The sequence below is a fragment of the Sus scrofa genome, chromosome 3 (assembly GCF_054392235.1).
Source record: "Sus scrofa isolate SSC_HxYL_T2T_F1_AM1 chromosome 3, Sscrofa_HxYL_maternal_Yorkshire_Landrace_v2.0, whole genome shotgun sequence".
Classification (NCBI taxonomy): Eukaryota; Metazoa; Chordata; class Mammalia; order Artiodactyla; family Suidae; genus Sus; species Sus scrofa.
The window spans coordinates 32394639-32417878 of NC_139385.1; the positions used below are offsets into that span (position 1 = coordinate 32394639).

Below are 23240 nucleotides of genomic sequence, written 5' to 3' on the forward strand. Positions count from 1 at the left end.
TGAGTATTCCGCTTTCTTCCTCTATTTCGTTTTTTGTAATGGTAAGACATAAATGGTCAAGGTGTCGGGAATCTACGGGCACATTTCAGGTGGAGGCTGGGTAGATGAATGTTCACCCCCTCTGTTTTTTATTTCTACTTATTGCCGTACAAGGTGAGGAACGTGGGCGCGCGTGAACTCTAAGGACATGCATGTGTGTCTGCGCGCGCCACCGCAAGGGCACCCCTGTATCTTGAGCGGAAGCCTGTTTACACCTGACTGCCCCGCCCTCTGGGGGTCAGGTGCTTTCCCGGGGGTGTATAGGAGAGCGTGCGCGTGGAGATGGTGACGGAGAACCCCCTCTCCCGTGATCCCCCGCGGCGGGGCCGGACCTCCGCGCGGTCCGCGAAGACTGGAAGCGAGCGCGGGGCGCGGAGAGGGCGGTCCACTTGCTGAGTCCGGCCCCGCCCACATGCCCCGCCCCTCGGTCCCGGCCCCGCCCCTCCACCCCGGCCCGGCGGGCGCCGGCACCGCCTCTCGCTCCCAGCATGCCGTGCGGCAGCGGCGGCGCGGCGGGCGGAGCCGGGAGGCGGGGAACCCGTGGCTGTGTGAGCGTGAGGAGCAGCCGCCACCGCCTCCTCCTCCCTGTCCTCCTCCTCCTGGGCCCCGGCGTCGCGGGCCGCGCACGGCCCTGGAAGAGACGTCGCCTCCCCTTCCTCCGCCTCCCTCTCGCCGCGCCGCTCCCGCCTCCTCGTCCTGCGCTGCGGGCTCAGGCGGAACCCGGAACGGCCGTCCGCCTCCCCCGCCCTCCGCCGCCTCCTCCTCCTTCTCGGCTTCCTCCTCAGCCCGGGGCCGGAGCGGAGTGTCGGCAGCGGCCGGTTCGGGCGGCGACTCGCGCTTCTTCGGGCGGCGGCGCTTGGCCATGTCGTGTCGGGGAAGGTAATGAGCCGCAGAGCCCCGGGGTCTCGGCTGAGCAGCGGCGGCGGCGGCGGCACCAAGTACCCGCGGAGCTGGAATGACTGGCAACCCAGGTGGGTGAGCCGGCGGCCAGCTCGCCACCCCGACCCCGGGCCTCGCCTCGGGCGGGCCGAGGCCTAGGGCCGCCGGGCTGGGAGGCGCGGCCTAGGCTCTCCACCCCCCCAGGAACCGGGCGCGGCTTCCTGGGTTCCCTCACGCCCCGGCTGGGGAAGGAAGGCCGCTGGGAGGCGAGGCCTAAATGCTTCCCCTCTCCCTGCATTTCAGCCTCAGGGCTGGAGCCAGACCCTGGGCGCCGGGAGAAGGAACTGGCCTAGGAATTGGGTGAAGGAAGGGAACCTGGTGTTGGTTGTTTTTTTTTGTTTGTTTTTTGTTTTTTTTTACTTGCCGCCTTCCCCTTAAGTTGGTATATGAGTTGGGGGATCCTGGGAGTACAGGACCCTCTCCGCCACCCATTCACTTTCCTATCTCTCCGCCTCTCAGCCCCCACGTGAAAAGACCTCCTTAACTTTGATCTTTTCTGTGACCTCCCACGTGTTAATATTTAAAAAACAGCCACGCTCCAGGGCCTTACTCTGACTTTAGGCAGGCTCGTTGTGGGGCATGAGAGGAGATTGTGACAGTGTTAATGGGGCCAACCGACTCTGGTCCTGGAAAATGTTTCCCACAAGTGCAGGGGGCAGCTACTTTGGCGGAGAGCAGTTCATGCCTGGACACTTGAGCGGGCTTTCGCTTAGAAGAGTAAAGGGTTTGATTTCCGACAGGGGTCTCCTTGGAAATGAACATATTAAAGGGTACCGACTTTTTAAAGAAAATTAATTTTCGTTTCTTTCTGATTAATCATGGGGCAGTTGTACGTAATTTTGGACTGATTCTCATCTCTCTTACTCAATAAGTGCTTGTAATACTCAAGACTGTTTTGGAACTTAGCCCAGTGCCTAGAAGAATTCCCTAAATGTATATAACATTGTAGGGTTAGTTGTTTCATGGAGGTCTCGCACTTTGAGCCTCTTGCATTATGATTGTCCAGGAACTGGCCAGAGAAATGTTAGACACACATTGTTGGGATGACTTTTAATTTCCTGATGGCTGCATGCAATTCCAGCAATGTTTGGAAATAATTTGGAAAGATAGTAGAATGTAACGCCCTACGACTTGATAGAAAAACCAAAATAATCTTTTGGCTGATGAGTGATACACATTTCATTCTGTTTCATGTGTTTTTCCAGGTCTCCTGTCTGCTGAGAATTATGTATATAACAAAGTGACATTAAAAGCTTAGTTTAGAATTAAGATGTTAAGTAGTTTAAAATTTTTGAAAAGAAAAGCATAGTTGGACCTGTCCTTTACCGCTTAGGGTTTGTGAGTGCTTTAAATAAAATCAGTTGACTGGTTTTGATATTTTTATCTATAACTGGCATTTTTGGTTGTTGTGTATGTTCATTGAAATGTGTGAAATTTACTTCTTTTTCCCATCTAGTGAATTAGGTGATAAATGAGGTTGAATTGAACATCTGAGAGCTCTTTGACAGTGGATTTTCCATTATTTTTCGGTATTGTCAGCATGTGTAAACAATGTGCATGGTATCCCTTTAGAGGACTAAATAAAGTGCCCTTCTCAAGCAGTCCTAGAACTTCTGGAGAAGAATAAACTGTAGCTTGTGGTTCTCAACAAGTGGAGTAGCACAGTTGGAGCCACGGGTTGAGGTTGCCTGGTTTCATTTGACAGGTATGAAGCAGAATGGCTCCCATAGTTGTGGAATAAGTACATGGGTTATTAATATTACTCGTGTTTTCTTCTTTCAGTTACCTTATTTTTTGGCTCTGTGTGTGTGTAAAGGGGCCTCTGCATTCTTTGAAGCTGTGCTCTGTAGCAAAGTCTCAGAACTTATTGCCTAGGTAGACAGATGCTATGAGAAGATGCACTTGGTTACATGGAGTAACAGTCAATTAGGATATTGGAAATACTTGACTTTTTTGTAGAGGAGGGAACAGAAATGTATGGAGGGTACACCAAAGCAAAATTTCTTTGCACTGTTGCCTAGTTGTTTTGTAAAATAGCCAATAAAAAAAACTTAAGGTGTTTGCCAAGTCATAAATTTTCCTGAGATAAATTTGAGGTTGTTATTTTGTCCCCTCCTCACTTCAGAAAGGTGACAGACTCAGTTAACTGACAGAATGGAGCTTGATTTTCCCGCTTCTTTAAATGGAAGTTTATTTTTCTAAACATCTTCAAATGCTGGCGAATTCTTTATGGTTTATCAGAATCCTTTTGGTTTTTAAAAAAAAAATTAATTTGCTTTTCTGTACCAGTCTTTCTATAATTTTTTTGGATTCTATTTTGCTAGATGTGGGCTTTTTTAAAAACAGTTTTTGTCAGTTTCTTTTTAGCGTTAGTTTGTCAGTTAGTCTGGAAACCTGACTGTTGAGTCAGTCATGGCCACACATGATACTTCACACATGTTGACAGGAAGTGTTCCAGGTGGCTGAATAGACTCTTGTCATGTGGCAACAGAGTAAGCCCACCTTTCCTTTAGCAGAAAGCATTTCTATAGCACTGGCTTATAGTCTTCCTTTTCATTCACTGTAATCTCCATTAACATTTAAAAATGATTTGGCAAATGAGTGGTTTTACTATTGCCCCTAACTGGTCTGTCCTTTTCTTGACTTTATTTTGAGAAGTACTCCAGGTGTACCAATCGAGATAGATATTAGAATGATTTACTTTAAAATTAAATGTATAGGAGTTCCTGTAGTGGCGCAGTGGAAACGAATCTGACAAGTAACCATAAAGTTGCGTGTTCGATCCCTGGCCTCTCTCAGTGGGTTAAGGATCCAGTGTTGCCATGAGCTGTGGTATAGGTTGCAGATGCGGCTCAGATCCTGCGTTGTTGTGGCTGTGGTGTAGGCCAGCAGCTGCAGGTCTGATTCGACCCCTAGCCTGGGAACCTCCATATGCCGCGGGCATGGCCCTCAAAAGCAAAAAAAAAAAAAAAAAAAATTAAATGTATAATTCGTTATATTGTTCATTTTAATACTCCAAAATGACATGATTAATTCGACTTTGGAGTCAAATATAGATTAGTTAAGTAAACAAGAGAAAGCAGTTGGTCAACAGAAAAGACATAGATTTTACTTCTACACTTGGCAGTCTTAAGGCTTTATTCATTTAGCAGATACTTATTGGATGTCTTACTGTGCCCAAACTTAGGATCTTTCTACAGTTCTAAAAGGGTGAAACTGTGTATTGAAAACAGCTTCCATTTCTGGTAAAATGTAGTCAGATTGAAGTTGTCACAAGTGCAGATACCTTCATGCTCCACTATCACAGACCAAAAGCTGAGGAAAAGTGTTGTGAAGATGGAAAAGCCAGAAACTAGTATGTCTGATGTTGTGAGAAGCTGAATTTTTGAAACCAGAGTTATCTATTCAGACTTTTATGAATCTGTACTGTCTGATGTCCATAGGTGCATAATATAGTGAAATATATAAAGGATAAAATTAAGTGGAGTTACATATTTTGTAAGTATAAATGGAGCTTTAGTTAAATAGAATTTAATGGTTGGCAATTCTGTACCACAGATTTCCAAGGACACATAGTTTTAGGTAATTGTGTATGGGTGTTTAACTTAGGGGAAAGCTTATTTTTTCCATTATAGAATAAATATTCCATTATTAAACATTTGGCAGTTGTTTGTATTTATTTATTTATTTATTTATTTATTTATTTATTTATTTTTGGTCTTTTCTAGGGCTGCATCTGCGGCATATGGAGGTTCCCAGGCTAGAGGTCTAATTAGAGCTACAGTTGCTGGCCTACGCCAGAGCCACAGCAGTGCGGGATCCGAACCTCGTCTGTGACCTACACCACAGCTCATGGCAACTCCGGATCCTTAACCCACTGAGCGAGGCCAGGAATCAAACCCACAACCTCATGGTTCCTAGTCAGATTCGTTAACCACTGAGCACGATGGGAACTCTAGACAATTGTATCTTTAAATTGAACCTTTTTTCTCCAGTTGTGTTTCCTTTTTAAGTTGCGAGTATAACTGAAGGGTTTTTAAAATAACAGGAGATTATGAGTTACCGTTTGGAGCAACAGGTTAAGGATCTAGGTTGCCGTAGTTGTGGTGCAGGTCACAACTGCGGTGCAGATTTGATCCCTGGCCTGGGAACTCTCACATGCTGTGGGTGTGGCAAAAAAAAAAAAAAAAAAGGAATTCTTCTGTGGTGCAGCAGGATAAGAATCTGGCATTGTCACTGCAGCGGCTTGGGTTGCTGCTGTGGCACTGGTTCCATCCTTGGCCCAGGAATTTCCACATGTTGCAGGCATGACCAAAAAATAATAGATTATGAAATACTCTAATTTGTTGAAAGTATTCTAATTCAGGAAATAGTGATGCTGTAGGAATTTTTATGACTGATAGAGCTGCTGTCTTTAAGGAGGTTATTGGTCTGGTAGTATGAGAGATAAGAAAGGGCTTTGTAAATGGTAAAGCATTATGTGGCTATTGATTGTGATGTAATTCTTGGTATAATTATTTTTACATGTGATTAACGTTGTAAACTTGGAAAGTCAGAGGAGCGAAAGCTGTACAGTTGAGTAGGGGGCATGAAATTGATCTATACTATTTTGACAGTACAATTCTATTTCAAAAGATAGAAGAAAGTATGGAGATGACAAAATCCCAGTTGTCCTTGGTAAGAAAAATTGTCAGTTTGATTAGAAGGGCAGGGAACTTGTGAGGTGTGATACAAATAAGAGAAAACTTGAGAGCTGGAGTGGGGGTGTATTGTAGGTCTCGAATTATTGTAAGTGTATTTGGAATGACTTTAGGGAACCATTGAAATTTTACCAGCATGGAAGTGGCATAATTGAGGAAGATGAGAATTAGTTGATATATGTGTGTGAATAAGTACAGTAGGAGGCGGTTGGAATAATCTAGACCAGAGACTGTTGAGAACCTGAATGTTCTGTTTATAATTCATGGTTTAAATTCAGACAAAAGTTTTCAGATCGATATGTGGAATTGCCATAAGCTAAAGTCCCTCATTTGTTATCTTTTTTTGATTGAGAGATGACCATTGCAATGATTCTTTTTATCTGCTCACACTGCAGTTTAGGTTGGACACTTACATTATGTGGAATGACCATACACATAAAATGGTTGATTGTGTTTTTTGTGAACACTGAGTTCTCACAACTTTTAAATTTAAGATTTCCTGCCCTCACTGCTGGACATGTAGTAGGCACTTGCTTACACTTTCTTTTCTTTTCCTATCCTTATCACCTGAAATAAATCCCTGAGGCTACTTTGAATGGATCTCCCTTTATGGATGTGCATGAGCTGTCATTTGTTTACTATTTCTTCATATTTTGGCTACCTCTCTGGCTATCTTAAAGTTTTCTTAGAGCCTGTTTTATTTTGGGAACTGTAAAATAAAACATATTTTTATATGTTATATGGAATTTTTATATAAAGGTCTGACAGTAAAGATTGCAGAAGTTTTGTGGATTTAATTCCTGTATGAAGTACTCTAGCTTATTACTTTTTTTTTAAATGTAAAGTGTAACCTATTAAATTTTTCTGGAGATGTTTGTGGGTTTTTTTTTTTTAATTGAGGTGTAATTGCCATACATCATATTAATTTCAGGTGTATGTATACTTTTATTATGTTAGTTCTGCTCCATCTTGTATTAGTTGCTTGTACTTTTCCTCTCTTAGTTGATTTTTTTTTTTTTTTTTGTCTTTTTGCTATTTCTTGGGCAGCTCCTGCAGCATATGGAGGTTCCCAGGCTAGGGGTCAAATCGGAGCCGTAGCCACCAGCCTACGCCAGAGCCACAGCCACGCCAGATCTGAGCCGCATCTGCAACCTACACCACAGCTCATGGCAATGCCGGATCGTTAACCCACTAAGCAAGGGCAGGGACCGAACCCGCAACCTCATGGTTCCTAGTCGGATTCATTAACCACTGCGCCACGACGGGAACTCCAATTTTTGTTTTTAATGTAGAGTGTAACCTATTAAATTTTTCAGGAAATGTTTGTGTTTTTCTTTTTTTTTTAATTGAGGTGTAATTGCCATACATCATGTTAATTTCAGGTGTATGTATACTTTTATTATATTAGTTCTGCTCCATCTTGTATTAGTTGCTTGTACTTTTCCTCTCTTAGTCAAATGGTTTTTTTTTTAACTCTTTTGAGTTAGAAAACTTTTAACCCAAAATTTTTTGACTTAAAAATTTTTAACAAGTCAAAAATTTGAACTTGTTACTTTTTCGAGATAGAATTTATGCATGTGTAGGTCTGAAGTTTGTGGTTTTTGAGAAATGAATACACCTGTGTAACCATGACCGTGATCAAGATACACAGTGACTTTGCAGCTGGATTACTCCCCTTTCAATCTCATCCCCCCCCCAAAAAAAAACCAAAAACCCTAAAACCCAAACCCTGGCAGAGTGTACAGGTGGATCTTGCCTTAAAAGTTATTATAGGCATTCCCTGGTGGCCTGGTGGTTAAGGATCTGTTGTTGTTCCTGCTGTGACATGACGTTGATCCCTGGCATGCAGCAGGCTCGGCCAAAAAAAAAAAAAAAAGAAATCTTTGAGTGTTATCTTATGGTTTCCTACCAACTTAGGGTTTCTGATGATTATTGATAACCTCATTATCTTCAACATATTTCTCTTATTTCTCTTTTGCTGTAAACATACTTGGGATATCTTAAGATCCTTATGAAAACAGTTTGTGGTTGTGGATCCACTTTTAATCTTTTCAGGCATTTGAGTTCTGGAACACAGAAGAGTTCTAAGTTTGGCGAAGTTAGATTTATTCCTGTGAGCTACAGTACTGGTTCATGGACCCTTTTGCACCTACTGTTGGTTTAGCTCTGTTTTTTGTGCCCTGCCCCCCAATCTAAACCTTGTACTTCCCTTAAGACCCTTACCCTACCCCCTGCCCTCTCTGATCCCTCTTCTTTCCAGATCTTGCTACAGGTCTACTGTGCTTATCACTGCAGTCTTTTTGTTCCCCCAACTAGTTTAAGTCCCTGAGGGCTTAGCCTGAGTGAGTCATTTTCTCTACTGCTCTGTACTTGCCCTAAAGCACTCTCCAAACTCATTTCTGCCTTAGGGCCTTTGCATGTGCTGTTCTGGCTGTATAACTACTACATAGATTGCTCTTCTCAGAGTGCCTGTCCTGGGTGCTTTCATGTTCTCTCAGCCTAAATGCCACCCCCTCAGTGAGAAGCAGTGGCCTTCTCTAATAACACTTCACCTTGGGTTTTTTTCCCTAGCACTTAACCCTATCGGAGGATTTTGTGTGTATCTTCCTCAATAAAACATAACCTTTATATGTATATGCATCTTGTATAATGGTTTTACCTCTGTATCCCTTCTTTGCTACTGTTACATCAATAAATAATATGCACTCTAAATTTGAGTGTCCTTTCTTAAGTAAATACAGAGAAGTAGAAACCTACAAGTTTGTTTCTGTGTTTAGAATTAGCTTCAGGACTTACAACACTGTCACTGTAGGAGGCATTTTGAGGGGAACTGTTCCTAGTTAGCCTGAGGCAGCAGTTTAAATAAGCTGATTAAACAGGTTCAAAAGCATAATATTCTAGTGGACTGAGATGACCAGATCTTTTATAGGAGAAAGGCTATGGCCATTTAAGATTTATAGGTTTTATCCATCTTGAAAAAATACCTTGCTTACATATTGATAAATTTTTCTTTTTTAACTATATTCTTTTTTTTTTTTTTTTTTTTTTTTTTTGACTGAGACCGTGACATGCGGAAGTTCCTGGGCTAGGGATCTAACCTGTGCCGTTGCTGTAACCAGAGCCACAGCAGTAACAATGCCAGATCCTTATCTATTTGTTTTTTTGTTTTCTGGTGTTTTTTGGTTTTTTTTTTTTTTTGCTCTTTCGGGCTGTTCCCGAGGCATATGGAGGTTCCCAGGCAAGGGGTCAAGTCAGAGCTACAGCTGCTGGCCTACACCATAGCATCACAGAATCCGAGCCTTGTCTGTTGTGCCACAACGGGAACTCCTGTTCATATGTTATTTAAGCAGTCTAATCACTAAAAAGTTAAGCACTGGGTTGAGCCTCTTTTGGCATTCTATTAGAATACCTGGGGAAACAACCTCTTGCCAGTTGTATGCCTGCTGATTAGGGAATGACTGAAACCCAAATTTTCCAGAATCAGTTTTCTTTCATAATGAATTACTTCTTTCATATTAATCTTCATACCCTTTGAAAAGAGGAAGATTGTATTTCTGTTAGAAATTACTCCTTTGGTGGTTAATGTTGCTGTTCATAGTATGTCTAGGAGCTCATGGTTTGTGTGTGTGTGTGTGTCTTTTGTCTTTTTTAGGGCCGTACCTGTGGCATATGGAAATTCTCAGGCTAGGGTTCTAATTGGATCTGAGCCGCATCTGCAACCTACACCACAGCTCATGGCAACACTGGATCCTTAACTCACTGAGTGAGGCCAGGGATCAAACCCACAACTTCATGGTTCCTAGTTGGATTTATTTCTACTGCACCACAAAGGGAGCTCCTGTCCTTATATTCTTTTGATAAGTGTGAAGAAAAATAAAAATGGTTTCTCAGCAGTAAGACAATGAAACTTGAGATTTAGTATATATTCATTAATCTAGTTTAGAGGAATCTACCTCGAGGCACAGTTTTTGAAGGACTTGAGTTAGAAAATACTGAAATTAAAGGTGAATTTATGCTTAAGAAAGCTTGTGCATGTGTATGCACAGGGGTAAAATCAATTAACTATAAATCAAAGTTTTGTAAAAGCAGCCTTGTATTTAGTTAAAATGGCCTATCTTGTATAATTGTTATAATGCTAGTATTACATGTTTTTATTTTAATTTTGTTGAAGGTATAAAAATTATACCGTAGTATTCTTCTCCTCCCTCTTTTAGTCCATTAAAAATCTACTTGTTGTCTTAATGTAATTGCATTGGAGAAGTTAGAAATAGAATGAAGGTGTTTTAAATTCTTCTCTAAGGTGTATTTCTTTTTAAGAATGTACATTTTTAGGAGTTCCCGTCGTGGCACAGTGGTTAACGAATCCGACTAGGAACCATGAGGTCGCGGGTTCGGTCCCTGCCCTTGCTCAGTGGGTTAACGATCCGGCGTTGCCGTGAGCTGTGGTGTAGGTTGCAGACGCGGCTCGGATCCCGCGTTGCTGTGGCTCTGGTGTAGGCCGGTGGCTACAGCTCCGATTCAACCCCTAGCCTGGGAACCTCCATATGCCTCGGAAGCGGCTCAAGAGATAGCAACAACAACAAAAGACAAAAAGACAAAAAAAGACAAAAAAAAAAAAAAAAGAATGTACATTTTTAGTATTGCTCCTTCACAAATATTTGCCTTAGGAGAGGCTGGTGTCATGAAAATCGCAATGGGAAGACAAAGGTCTTTTGTACTGGCCCAACCAGCTGTCCCTCTGAGGAGATAATTCTTGTCTTCCCGAAGATGTAGGGTTATGAGGGTTAAAGATAAAGTTTGGGAAGTTACTTTGAAATGCTTCTTATGTTGCCACATCTGAATCACATTTGGAATTTTAAAGAACCTCTCTTTTATCTCTTCCTCAGAAAGTTTTAGAATTTACCACACACTTAGACTCACATCCTAGTTCAAATTTCTTTACTTTTTTTGACGGGGGTGGCTTCTTAGGGCTGCTTCTTAGGGCCACACCCGCAGCGTATCAAAGTTTCCAGGCTAGGGGTTGAATTGGAGCTGTAGCCATCGGCTTACCCCACAGCCACAGCAACTCAGGATCCCAGCCGTGTCTGCAACCTACACCACAGCTCACGGCAGTGCCCAATCTTTAACTCACTGAGCAAGGCCAGGGATCGAACCCACGTCCTCATGGATACTTGTCAGATTCATTTTTGTTGAGCCACGATAGGAACTCCCTCAAATTTCATTTTTCTCTTCTAGTACTCTGAGACCTAGAGGGTGTATGTAGTGACTTCTAAAAATTCCAGAAAGGGGATTTATGTCGTCTCCAGAGGATATATGGCTGGAAGCTTATATAATTGTTAAATTTTTATTAAGTATGGCAAATGCATACTCTTAGAAGAAGATTGTTGGAGATGCAGTTAATTGTAGTGGTTCTCTTTCTACATTTTCTTTTTATTTTTTTTTCTTTTTAGGGCCTCATCAATGGCATAAGGAGGTTCCCAGGCTAAGGGTCGAATCTGAGCTGTAGCTGCCAGCCTATACCACAGCCACAGACAGCAACTTGGGATCTGAGCCGCATCTGCAACCTACACCACAGCTCACCGGCTCCTTAACCCACTGATCCTTAACCCAGGGATTGAACCCACGTCCTCCTGGATGCTAGTCAGATTAACTCCTCTTTCTACAGTATCTACTCCAGGCTCCTAGAAAGAACATTTCCATTAGGCTGTAAGCCTCTTTCAGGTTGGCTGGTAAGGAATTTGACTATAAACCTGCATCATTATTATTTTTTCTCTTATCTTTTTACTCACACTTTAAGAACTTGATAACATTTGAATTGTGAGCCAGCAAAAATAATCTAATCTTGGCAACTGCATTTATCGTAGGGCAGGTGCAAATGGAATTAAATAGAGACAGATTAGGTTAAAAGGTAGCTTGTACCTTGCTTAACTAACTTTCATTATACAGTTAGAATTTAGGACTGGTTCTTATAAGCTTGTCACTTGACTGCTACATTGCTTTGTCCCCTAGCCTAGTATGTATGTATGTTTTAAAGGCAGTAGGGAGGGTGGATCATGGAGTAATGGAAGGGATATACTCTTCCAGTGTGATAGTTTGAAGTACTTAAAGAAGAACCATATGTATCTTCTAAACAGATAGGATGAAGCTGTCATGAGATTTTAGTACTATTTTAAATTACGGCACTATAAATTTACTCAAAATGACTAAATGCTATCTGTTAGCTAACTTCATATCCAGAAACATTGATTTTCCTCTCTTTTGTTGTAAAAGGGAATTATAGAAGGTTCTTTTATAACACTTAATTCAATCTGATAAAAGTGTGTTTAGTATAAAATATAGCAAGAAAAGGATAGGATCTGTTTAGACCTTTTGAGTTTAAAGTGGCTTAAGTGTTGATTTTGAACTGTTGCAAGTAGCTTTCTCAAACTTAAGGCTAAATACTTTAAATACTTCAGTATATTTCTGGCTACTGCTGAGCACAGAGAGAGCATTGTTTCCTGGCTCTTGATTACTGCTTACTAGTATGTTTCAGTAACTATCTTAAATTGGTTTCATTTAATAAATATTCCTATGGTTAGAATAATGTGCTTTTTCTGAAAGGTATCTTCCTTTCCCAGCTGTTTGATTAAGGAGTCCAGGTCTTTTGAGGTTGATCTATGATAGCTTTTTATTTATATATGTTTAATAGGAGGCAATGACTGTTTCAAAAACACCTCTGAAAAAGAGGTTCCAATATAGGTAGTATGTTTCTTTACCATTTGGTGTTTAATAGTGTATTTCCTACCCTAGGATACATAAGGAGATAGATCCTAGAGGAGTTATTTGTGGTGTTGAAAGAGATCAGAGTCCATTTAAAAATCACTTGCTGTCTTAGTACAATTATGTTGGTGAAGTTTTAGAAATAGAACCAAGGTATTTTAGACTTCTCTAAATAAATAGAATTTATTTTTTAAAAGGGTTAGGGTGGGGTGAGGGTTCATGTGTATAATTTGAGAACTTTCTAAAGATATTTCTGGTAATGTCTTTCTCTGTTGAGAACCATATGTGGGATATGAAATTCAGTAAGTATCTTTTTCATATTTGCCATTGTATTTAAGATGTTTTACATGTTACGGGATGCGTATTAAAATATTATTCTCTTGATGTCCAAATCCTTGACTGTGCCCAGGATTTGTAGGGTAGACTGTGCCATTGTGGCAGTAAGTGTCTGATTTGAATAGGTTTCCTTAAAAGTACCTGTTTTTACTTTATTTACTTTTCTTTTCTTTTTTTTTTTTTTTTTTTTTTGTCTTTTTGCTATTTCTGGGGCCGCTCCCACGGCATATGGAGGTTCCCAGGCTAGGGGTCTAATCAGAGCTGTAGCCACTAGCCTACGCCAGAGCCACAGCAACACGGGATCCGAGCCACGTCTGCAACCTACACCACAGCTCACGGCAACACTGGATCATTAACCCACTGAGCAAGGGCAGGGACCGAACCCGCGACCTCATGGTTCCTAGTCGGATTCGTTAACCACTGTGCCACGACGGGAACTCCTGTATTTACTTTTCTTAATGGAATTTACTTATGAGTGATTTATGACAACCACATCATTTTTCTTGACCTTTTTTTTTTTTTTTTTTTCTTTTTTAAAGGTGGTAATGATGTTATCTGTTACACAGTACATTTATTTATTTAAGTTGCACCTCTGGCATGTGGAAGTTCCCGGGCCAGAGATCGATCTAATGCCATAGCAGTGGCCTGAGCCGCCTCAGTGACACCAGATCTTAACCTGCTGTGCCACAAGGGAACTCAAACAGTACATTTATTTATTTATTTGTTTATTTTGTCTTTTTGCCTTTTCTAGGGCCGCTTCCCGCGGCATATGGAGGTTCCCAGGCTAGGGGTCGAATTGCAGCTGTAGCCACCGGCCTATGCCACAGCCACAGCAACACTGGATCTGAGCCACATCTGCAACCTACACCACAGCTGGATCCTTAACCCACTAAGCAAGGCCAGGGATTGAACCCGTGTCCTCATGGGTTCTGAGCCACGACGGGAACACAGTACATTTATTTTTTAAGAGAGACCTCAGTCTGTGCTTTTTTAGATTATTTTTAAAGGAAAGGTTTAAAATACATCATTGTTAGAGAATCTCACAAGCATGTTAGTTCATTGGGGATATGCTTGAATGTATTAGAGGAACTCTACCAGAATAACTCTATAGTCACTATTTGCCTGTTTTCAGGACTTTTTAAAGATGGTTGCACACATTTCTTATAAAACATTCTGCCTTTTCCTTGATTAGACTCCTGCTTTAGTTTCAAGACTCTTCCTTTTAGGATTCCTTAAGTGTTTAACTCTTAGTGCTTCTTCATCTTCTCTGTTTTAAGGGGCTATGTTTGGCATGTATCTGGAGAGTCTGGGTAGGAGTGAGGGCATGTGACCTGTTTCTTTGTAGACTTTCAGTGTTTTTGTCCTTCCTCTGCGAGAGAGGTCATAGAGTAAGAGATTTCCTTTCAGTCTTGGCAATTTCCCAGGCTGAATGGGATGTTTCTAAAGTACTTCCAGGACTTGCTGACGAAAGGGCAAGATAAGCAATGCAAATGGTAGACTAAGCAGAGTTTTATTTAAGGCGGTGAACTAGTTTGGGTTAAAAATGAAGATCAGGGAGTTCTCGTTGTGGCGCAGTGGTTAACGAATCCGACTAGGAACCATGAGGTTGCGGGTTCGGTCCCTGCCCTTGCTCAGTGGGTTAACGATCCAGTGTTGCTGTGACCTGTGGTGTAGGTTGCAGACGTGGCTTGGATCCTGTGTTGCTGTGGCTCTGGCGTAGGCCGGTGGCTACAGCTCCGATTAGACCCCTAGCCTGGGAACCTCCATATGCCGCGGAAGCGGCCCAAAGAAATAGCAAAAAAAAAAATGAAAACCAGGAAGAAAGTGAGTCAAATTAATGTATGCCTTAGATTCAGGAGCCTTCAGGTAAATGATTACTTAGCAAAAACAAAATTATTATTGTTTATTATTATTATATTTTTTGCTTTTTAGGGCCATACCCACAATATATGGAAGTTCTCAGGTTAGGAATTGAATCAGAGCTGTAGCTACCGGCCTACACCACAATCACAGCAATGCCAGATCCAAGCTGCGTCTGAGACCTATACCACAGCTCACAGCAACAGTGGATCTTTAACCCACTGAGCAAGGCCAGGGGCGAACCTGCATCCTCATGGATACTAGTTAGGTTCGTTACTGTGAGCCACAACAGGAACTCCAAAATTATTGTTTTTAAAAAATTTTATTGAAGTATAGTTGATTTACATTTTTTGTTAAATGCTGAAAACTGGATTCACATTTGTATTGGACATTAAAAGCACTAGGTTTTATAACTTATCAGTATTTTTTTTTCTTTTCACCCTGGCATGCGAAAGTTCCAAGGCCAGGGATGGAACCTGTGCCACAGCAGTGTCAGTGCTGGATCCTTAACCCACTGAGCCACCAGGGAACTCTCTATCAATATTAAAATATTCTTAATGCCTCATGAGATACGAATTTATACTAGATGAGGTACAGAACCTCAGAATACTTAAATACATAAAATAGATTAGAAGTGGATTGCTGGGAGTTGCCATCATGGCTCAATGGTTAACGAACCCTAGTATCCATGAGGACGGGGGTTCAGGCCCTGGGTTAAGGATCAGTGGGTTAAGGATCCGGTGTTGCCATGAGCTATGATGTCGGTCACAGGCGCAGCTCGGATCCCGAGTTGCTGTGGCTCTGGTATAGGCTGGCAGCTGCAGCTGCAATTCAACTCCTAGCCTGGGAACCTCCTTATGCCATGGGTGCAGCCTTGAAAAGACCAAAAAAAAAAAAAGTGTGGATTGCCGAGCTCTCTTTCAGCCAGTGATTTTCCTGATCCTGCCGGCTATAGTGCTTTGACTTTGTTTCAGTTTTTTTTGAAAGCTTTCAAAATCAGTAGACAATAAAACGCTAAGAATTTATAGGGGGAGTTCCCTTTGAGGCTCAGGTGTTAACGAACCGGACTAGTATTCCATGAGAACGCAGGTTTGATCACTGGCCTCGCTCAGTGGATTGAGAATTTAGTGTTGCCATGAGCTGTGGTATGGGTCACAGATGCAGCTTGGATTCCATGTTGCTGTGGCTCTGGCTCTGGTCTGATTAGTCCGATTGGACCCCTAGCCTGGGAACCTCCATATGCTGTGGGTGTATGGCTCTAAACAGACCAAAAAAAAAAAAAAAAAAGAATTTATAGAATGTTTCTTTTTTAAAAACTTAAGTGCTATAAGGACTTATCTCAGGCATTTCACAGGCATTGATAAATAGTAATACTGCTATTCTGCTAGAAATTTAGAACTTTTTACTGTTAGTACAGGTAACAGTTGTCTTTTACAGGTATAAATGCAATGTTAATTTCTTCCTATACCTTTGCTAGGTTTATCCTTCTTGAGCTTAAAGTTCCAGTTCTGGTGCCTGATTAATTCAGACACTAACAATCTTTAGTTTCATTGGAAAGCAACCAGTGCTACATTTTTGCTTTTCCATTGAGAATGCTACTAAATATGGTAGGCAATATAAGACATGAAATGCTGAGTTATTTTTAAAAATCAACAGTCTTTTTACTTACCTTTTACACATTTGCCATAAAGAAATAGACACTTTCCTTTAAAAACAGATTTATTGAGGTGTAATTTACCTGCTTTAAGTCCTGTAATTTATTTACCTGCTTTGAGTTCTCTGAGTTTTGACAAATGCATATAGTATTACTACGGTAGAATAGTTCCCTCATCCTCCCGCCCCCTTCAGAGTTTCCTTGTGCCCTTTTAGAGTTCATTTCTTCCAGCTCTTGTCTTTTTTCCTCTATGCTTTTATTTTTTCAAGAATGTCCTAAAAAGATTCTTAAAAATTGTTGAATATACATACAGTTGACCATTTTGCAATTCGGTGGTATTAAGGACATTCACGGTGTGTGCAGCCATGACCACTATCTAGTGCCAGAGCTTTTTTATCACCCCTGATGGAAACGCAGTCTCAGTTAAGCAGTCATTCCCCATTTTTCCCTCTTCCCAGCCCCTGGCAACCACAAATCTACTTTCTCTATGGATTTGTTTGTTCTAGATATTTCATATAAATGAAATCATATAATGTGTAGCATTTTGTGTGTGGCCTCTTTGACTTAGTGTACCATTTTCAAGGGTTATCCATGTTGTAGCAGGCTGATGCCTACACCACATTATATAATCTTCCATTATATAGATATACCATATTTTGTTTAGTCATCTTTTGATGGATATTTGTGTTTCTGTTTTTTGACTATTGTGAATAATGTTGTGGTGAACATTCACATAGGAGTTTTTATTTGAACGCTTGTTTTCAGTTCTTTTGGGAATGTACCTAGGAGTATATTTGCTGGATCATGTGGTAATTCTATGTTTAACTTTTTGAGGAACTGCAAAACTTTTCTCTTAAGTGATTTGTACCAAAGTTCCTATTGTGGCTCAGCGGTAACGAACCCAGCTAGTATCCTTGAGGATGTGGGTTCCATCCCTGGCCTTGCTCAGTGGGTTATGGATCTGGTGTTGCTGTGATCTGTGGCAAAGGCCAGCAGCTGCAACTCCAATGGACCCTTAGCCTGGGAACTTCCATATGCCTTAGGTGCAGCCCTAAAAAGCAAATAAATACATAAAGTGATTTGTACCATTTTACATTCTCATTCTCTTTGTAATGTGCAAAGGCTCTAATTTCTCCACTTCTTACCACATTAGTTTCTTTCTATTTAAAAAATTTTGGATGGGGGTGTTCCCTGATGGCTCAGTGGGTTGAGGATCCAGCATTATCACTGCTGTGGCTCTGGTTACTGCTATGACACTGGTTCAGTCCCTGGCCCTTGAATGTCTGCAGGCCATGAGTGCAGCCAAATAAATAAACAAATAATTTGGGGCGGGAAACTATCCTAGTGGGTGTTGCTTCTCTTTGTGGTTTTGATTTGCATTTTCCTAATCACTAATGAAGTTGAGCAACTTTTTATGTGCTAATTGGCCATTAGTATGTCTTTGGAGAAATGCATCTATTCAGGTGTATTGCTTATTTTTAAATTGGATTGTCTTTGTTTTTTATAGGAGTTCTTTATATATTTTGGAAAGTAAACTCTTTCTTATATATGATTTGAAAATATTTTTTCTGGTTTTGTGAGTTGTCATTTCACTGTCCTGATAGTGTCTTTTGTACAAAAAAAAAGTAATACTTTTAAAATGCATATTAAACATGATCCGGCAGTCCCACTCCTGGGCATGTATCTGGTCAGAGTTACAATTCGAAAAGATACATGCACCCTTATATTCATAGCAGCACTATAGACAATAGTGAAGACATGGAAACAACCTAAATGTCTGTCGACAGATGAACAGATTAAGAAGATATGTACATATAATATACAATGGAATACTGCTCAGCCATAAAAAAATGAAATAATACCATCTGCAGCAACATGGATGTGACTAGAGAGTCTCATATTAACTGAAATCAGAAACAAATAGCATATGATATCACTTATGTATGGAATCTAAAATATGGCACAGATGAATGTATGTACAAAACAGAAACAGACTCACAGACATAGAAAACAGACTTGTTGCCATAGGAGAGGGAGGAGGGAGTGTAATGGACTGGGACTTTGGGGTTAATAGATGCAAACTACTACATTTAGAATATACAGGCAATGACGTCCTGTTGTATAGCACAGGGAACTATATCCAGTCTCTTGGGATAGACCATGATGGAAGATAATAGAAGAAAGGGAATGGGTATGTGTGTGACCAGGTCACTTTGCTGTACAGCAGGAATTGGCACAACATTGTAAATCAACTATACGTTGGAGTTCCTGTCATGGCTCAGTGGTGAACAAATCTGACTAGGAACCATGAGGTTGCGGGTTTGATCCCTGGCCTCGATCAGTGGGTTGAGGATCTGGCATTGCCGTGAGCTGTGGTGTAGGTCACAGACGTGGCTCGGATCCTGCGTTGCTGTGGCTCTGGTGTAGGCCGGTGGCTACAGCTCCGATTCGATCCCTAGCCTGGGAACCTCCATGTGCCATGGGAGTGGCCCTATAAAAGGCAAAAAGACAGAATCAATCAATCAACTATACTTTAATAAAACTGTAAAAGAATAAAATGCATATTAAGTAGATAAAAAAATTCAGAATTCATTTAAATACATTGCTGAAGCCATCCCTTTCTATTACTGGCTTCTTTTTTGTGTTCAGAAAAGTTACTCTTGGAGTTCCCATTGTGGCTCAGTGGTTACTAGACTAGTAACCGTGAGGGTGTAGGTTCAACCCCTAACCTGGGAACTTCCATGTGTCATGGGTGTGGCTCTAAAAAGAAAAAAGAAAAGCTGCTCTTAAGATCATAAACATAGACCAAATTTTAGTTACAGAATTTTTTTTTTAATTTTTATTTTTTTTTGCTTTTTAGGGCCACACCTGTGGCATATGGAGGTTCCCAGGCCAGGGGTCTAATCAGAGCTACAGCTGCCAGCCTACACCACAGCCACAGCAACTCGGGATCTGAGGCACGTCTTCAACCTATACCACAGCTCATGGCAACGCCGGATCCTTAACCCACTGAGCAAGGCCAGGAATCGAACCTTCAACCTCATGGATACTAGTCAAATTCGTTTCCACTGTGCCATGACGGAAACTCCATAGTTACAGAATTTTTAACTTAGAAGACAAAAGTTTTACTTAATTTAAATGGTCATGATGAATTTGGATCCAGGGTCATCTTCTAGTTAGTTCTCTTCTGCTCTCAATGCAACAACCACTGTGCTGTTCTCTTTTCCCTATGAAAGATAAGTGGTGCTTGATAATGCTTCTGCCTTCAATATTAACATCTCGAACAAGTAAGCATGTTGAAGCTAGCATGTAACTACTAAAGTATAAGCTAGTGTGGTGTGCACTTGGAGTGCTGTAAGAGTTTGAAGAAAGAGCTGAATGATTGATTTTTTTCTGAAATCAGAGAGCATTTTCTTTTTCTTTTTTGGTCTTTTCTAGAGCCTCACTCTCGGCATATGGAGGTTCCCAGGCTAGGGCTCTAATTGGAGCTATAGCTGCCAGCCTACGCCAGATCCGAGCTGCATCTGCGACCTACACCGCAGCTCACAGCAACACTGGATTCTTAACCCACTTAGTGAGGCCAGGGATCGAACCCTCTTCCTCATGGATACCAGTTGGGTTCGTTAACCACTGAGCCACAAAGGGAACTCTGAGAGAGCATTTTCTACTCCTAATTGGAACTTATACTGACTTAGAATTATTTTCCTTTTAGGTTGTCAATTCTTAAAGGGTTGGCAGTATCTTACTTTCACCTTTTGGGGTCATTAGCTCTTAATTAGTGCTTTTGTTGTAGAAAATAATGGAGAAAATATTGTTGATTTTAGTAGAACATTTCGAAAGGGAGTATGAGTTCTAGGTTGAATCTTGAAGAAAAGTGAGTGTTGGGTTAGATTAGGGGACTGCATTCCAGAGTCAAGAGAAGGGCCTCTATTATGAAACTAGACAGTCGTTTAGTCAACAGGTAGTTGGTAGACCATCCAGGCGGTGGAGACAATAATAAACACCACCGGCAGACTCCTGCCCTCCTGGTATTTACAGTCTCCTGGAAGAACACAGTTAAATAACTTCTCAAGTGGTGTTGAAGAGCTAAGGGAACTGTTAGGTTCTCTGTTAGCGCTTATATATACATATATAGCAGGGTCTCCTAGCCAGCCTCATGGGAATCAGAAACTTTGAAAAGGAAAGCTGAACCTTGAAGGACATAAAGAAATGAGCTAGGGTTGGTGAGGGCCGAGGACAAGGCTGTTGCAGGCAGTCAGGGGCTAAGCTAAGCAAGGTGATTCTTTCTAGGGCACTGAATGGGATGGATGGGGCATAGAGTGTAAAAAGATTATAAGGGTGTATAGAGCTGAAAAGGGAAATAAGGTACATAAGATGGTAAGGATAGTGGGAGGACATCAGATTTGTGTTTTTTAGGAATTATTTTTATTACAGCGTGGAGGAGAAATGGGACAGAGATAAGAATTGGAGGTGGGAAACATACTATGTCTGACCAAATAGTGCCATTTATTGGAAGATAGCTAATAATGGTATCTCAGGAGGAAAGGAGCCACTTGTTGTGTTTGAGGCAATAAAACATTAAGATTGCTTTTCTAAACATTAAGGTTGTATTTCTAAACAGTTGTATAGGTCTTGACCTCAGAGTGGACATCTATGATGGAGGCCTAGACCTGGGAAAAATGTCATACAGGTGATAAGTACTGCCATCAGCATGGATTGAGGGGGAGAGTACAAGGTGAGAGGACTAGAGGGCCTATGGTTGGGCTTTGAGAAACACCAAGATTTAGTAGTTTGGTAGAGGAGGCTGAGCAAGCCTTCAAAGGTTCAGAAAAAAGCAGAGCCAGAGAAGTAGGAAGAAATACAGAGTATGACATCCAGCAAGCCAAAGGACAGGAAGAATCTGGTTATTTCGAATTCTCAGGATATAAAGATTTTAAGAAGTTTTCATTCAGCCCACCTCATTTCTCTGCAAGGCACCTTTGTGCAGTCCACAGTCTGATCAACCCTGCTCAGCAGCCGTGTGAAAACCTGTGTGAGGAAACCCGTGTGAAAACCGTGTGAGGATGAGTAAGAAGCAGTCCGAAATATACCTTGCTTTTAGCAACCTAGTGGTCTTAGCTGGTTTTGCCAGAAGTGATGGGGCAGAAGTTGGATCAGGAGCTAGTAGAGGTGAAGAAATGGGATGGGGAGAAGATACAGTTCTCAGTTTGACTGCAGAGAGTGAAGGCAAATTGGTTGGAGGGTCCTGGGATTGGTGGAGTTTTTCTGTTTGTTTTGTGTATGTGAGTGTCTTAAATGTTTTTGTATTTTTAAATGGGAGGTATTAGAAAAATTTACATGTTTGAAGAGAGGATTCAGTTTGATGGGAAAGATAGATGCTGCACAAGAGAGAGTCTTGAAAAGAGAAGGTAGAAGTAGGTAGAATCCTAATCAAGGCCAAGAGTTGGGTGCAGGTGTGTTATGATATCTTTTTTTTTCCCCCTTCTTGGTCAAGTAGAGAGAGAGTGTGTGTGTGTGGTGTATTTAGGAGAGTGTTTAGGAATCTGAAGAGACTGGATGATGTCTGGAGAGTGCATGTAGAGTATGGGAGATGAACGTTACAGGACCTGGGAATGTGGTGCTTACATGGTATGTGTGATGGATGATGGATCATTGCGTTTATCCAGGGTTGGGATTTTGCCAAATTGGTGTGAGGAAAATATTAAGGGAGCTTAAGGGAATTGGCAAGAGTTATTGAAATGAGAGACCATGAAATCTAAACTAATTAAAGAAGGAAGTTGAGGAGTTCCTCTTGTGGCTTAGCAAAGGAATCTGACTAGTATCCGTGAGGACACAGGTTCGATCCCTGGCCTTGCACAGTGGGTTAAGGATCTGGGGTTGCTGTGGCTGTGGTGTAGGCTGGCAGGTGCAGCTCCAAATTGACCCCTAGCCTGGAAACTTCATATGCAATGGGTGCAGCCCTAAAAAAAAGAGAGAGAAGGAAATTAAGAAAGTACTTGGATTGGGAAAAAGAGGAAGTCACTGGAATTGCAGTTACTTTAAAAAAAAAAAAGCTTTAGAGTGGTATTGAGAAAGTGTGAGTAGAGACTTGTCAAAAGCAAGTCACTAGGGAGCTTTGAGCAGGATGAACTGAAAAGGGCTTATGGGATTTTAGAGACAAGTAGGCCACTGGTGGCAGTCGCTACTTTGGCAGGAACAGTTTTATGTGGAGGGCTGAGGGGGGTACCCTGGTTATATGTAGTGAGTTGAAAAGTGAGTGAAGTTTAGGAAGACAAATTTTTCTCAAGAGACTGGACTGTGAAGAGTCTATCTAGACAATTAGATATAGAAAGAGAAAAAGAGTTGAGGCTTTTATTTTTTAACGGGAAGGACATAATAAGTATGTTCAGATGATGATATGATGGGCAGTAGGAAGGTCGGAGATCCAAGGCATACCTCAGAACATAGGTCAGTATTTGGATCCAGAGGATTATTTGTTCTGTTATGTGAGTATGATGGGAAGAAAGGCTGTGTGTGCTGATATAGCTGAATTTGAGGATTTTTTTTTTCTTTTTTGTGATTTTGGGTCTGTAGTTGGGGCATATGGAGGTTCCCAGGCTAGGGGTCGAATTGGAGCTGGCCTACACCACAGCCATAGCAACGTGGGATCCAGGCCACATCTGCAACCTACACCACAGTTCACGGCAATGCCAGATCCTTAACCCACTGAGTGAGGCCAGGGATCGAACCCACATCCTCATGGATACTAGTTGGGTTCGTTAACCACCGAGCCACAAAGGGAACTCCGAGGATTATTGAAATAAAGTTGACAGACTGGTGAGTGTTGAAAAACTGAGTTTGAGTTCTTGGCTCTGCCTTTAACTAGCTGTGCAACTTTAGGTCAGTTTCGGAGTCTTTGTTACCTCCTCTGTAAAATGGTAATTTATCATCTTTAATAATCAAAATAGGATTAT

The 23240-nt window shown here is 41.5% G+C and overlaps 1 protein-coding gene across 3 annotated transcripts in view; it reads left to right on the forward strand.

Moving 5' to 3' along the window:
- Positions 1-570: 570 nt before the first annotated feature.
- SMG1 (SMG1 nonsense mediated mRNA decay associated PI3K related kinase) overlaps positions 571-23240 on the forward strand; it is a 104259-nt gene continuing 81589 nt past the window's right edge. For all 3 annotated transcript variants that reach the window (XM_021086549.2, XM_021086547.2, XM_021086548.2), the window contains exon 1: positions 571-1010. Coding sequence is in view for 2 of the 3 variants with exons in the window: in XM_021086547.2 (XP_020942206.1) it covers positions 922-1010 (89 nt within the window). In the remaining variant the exon portion in view is untranslated. The remainder of the gene's footprint in view (positions 1011-23240) is intronic.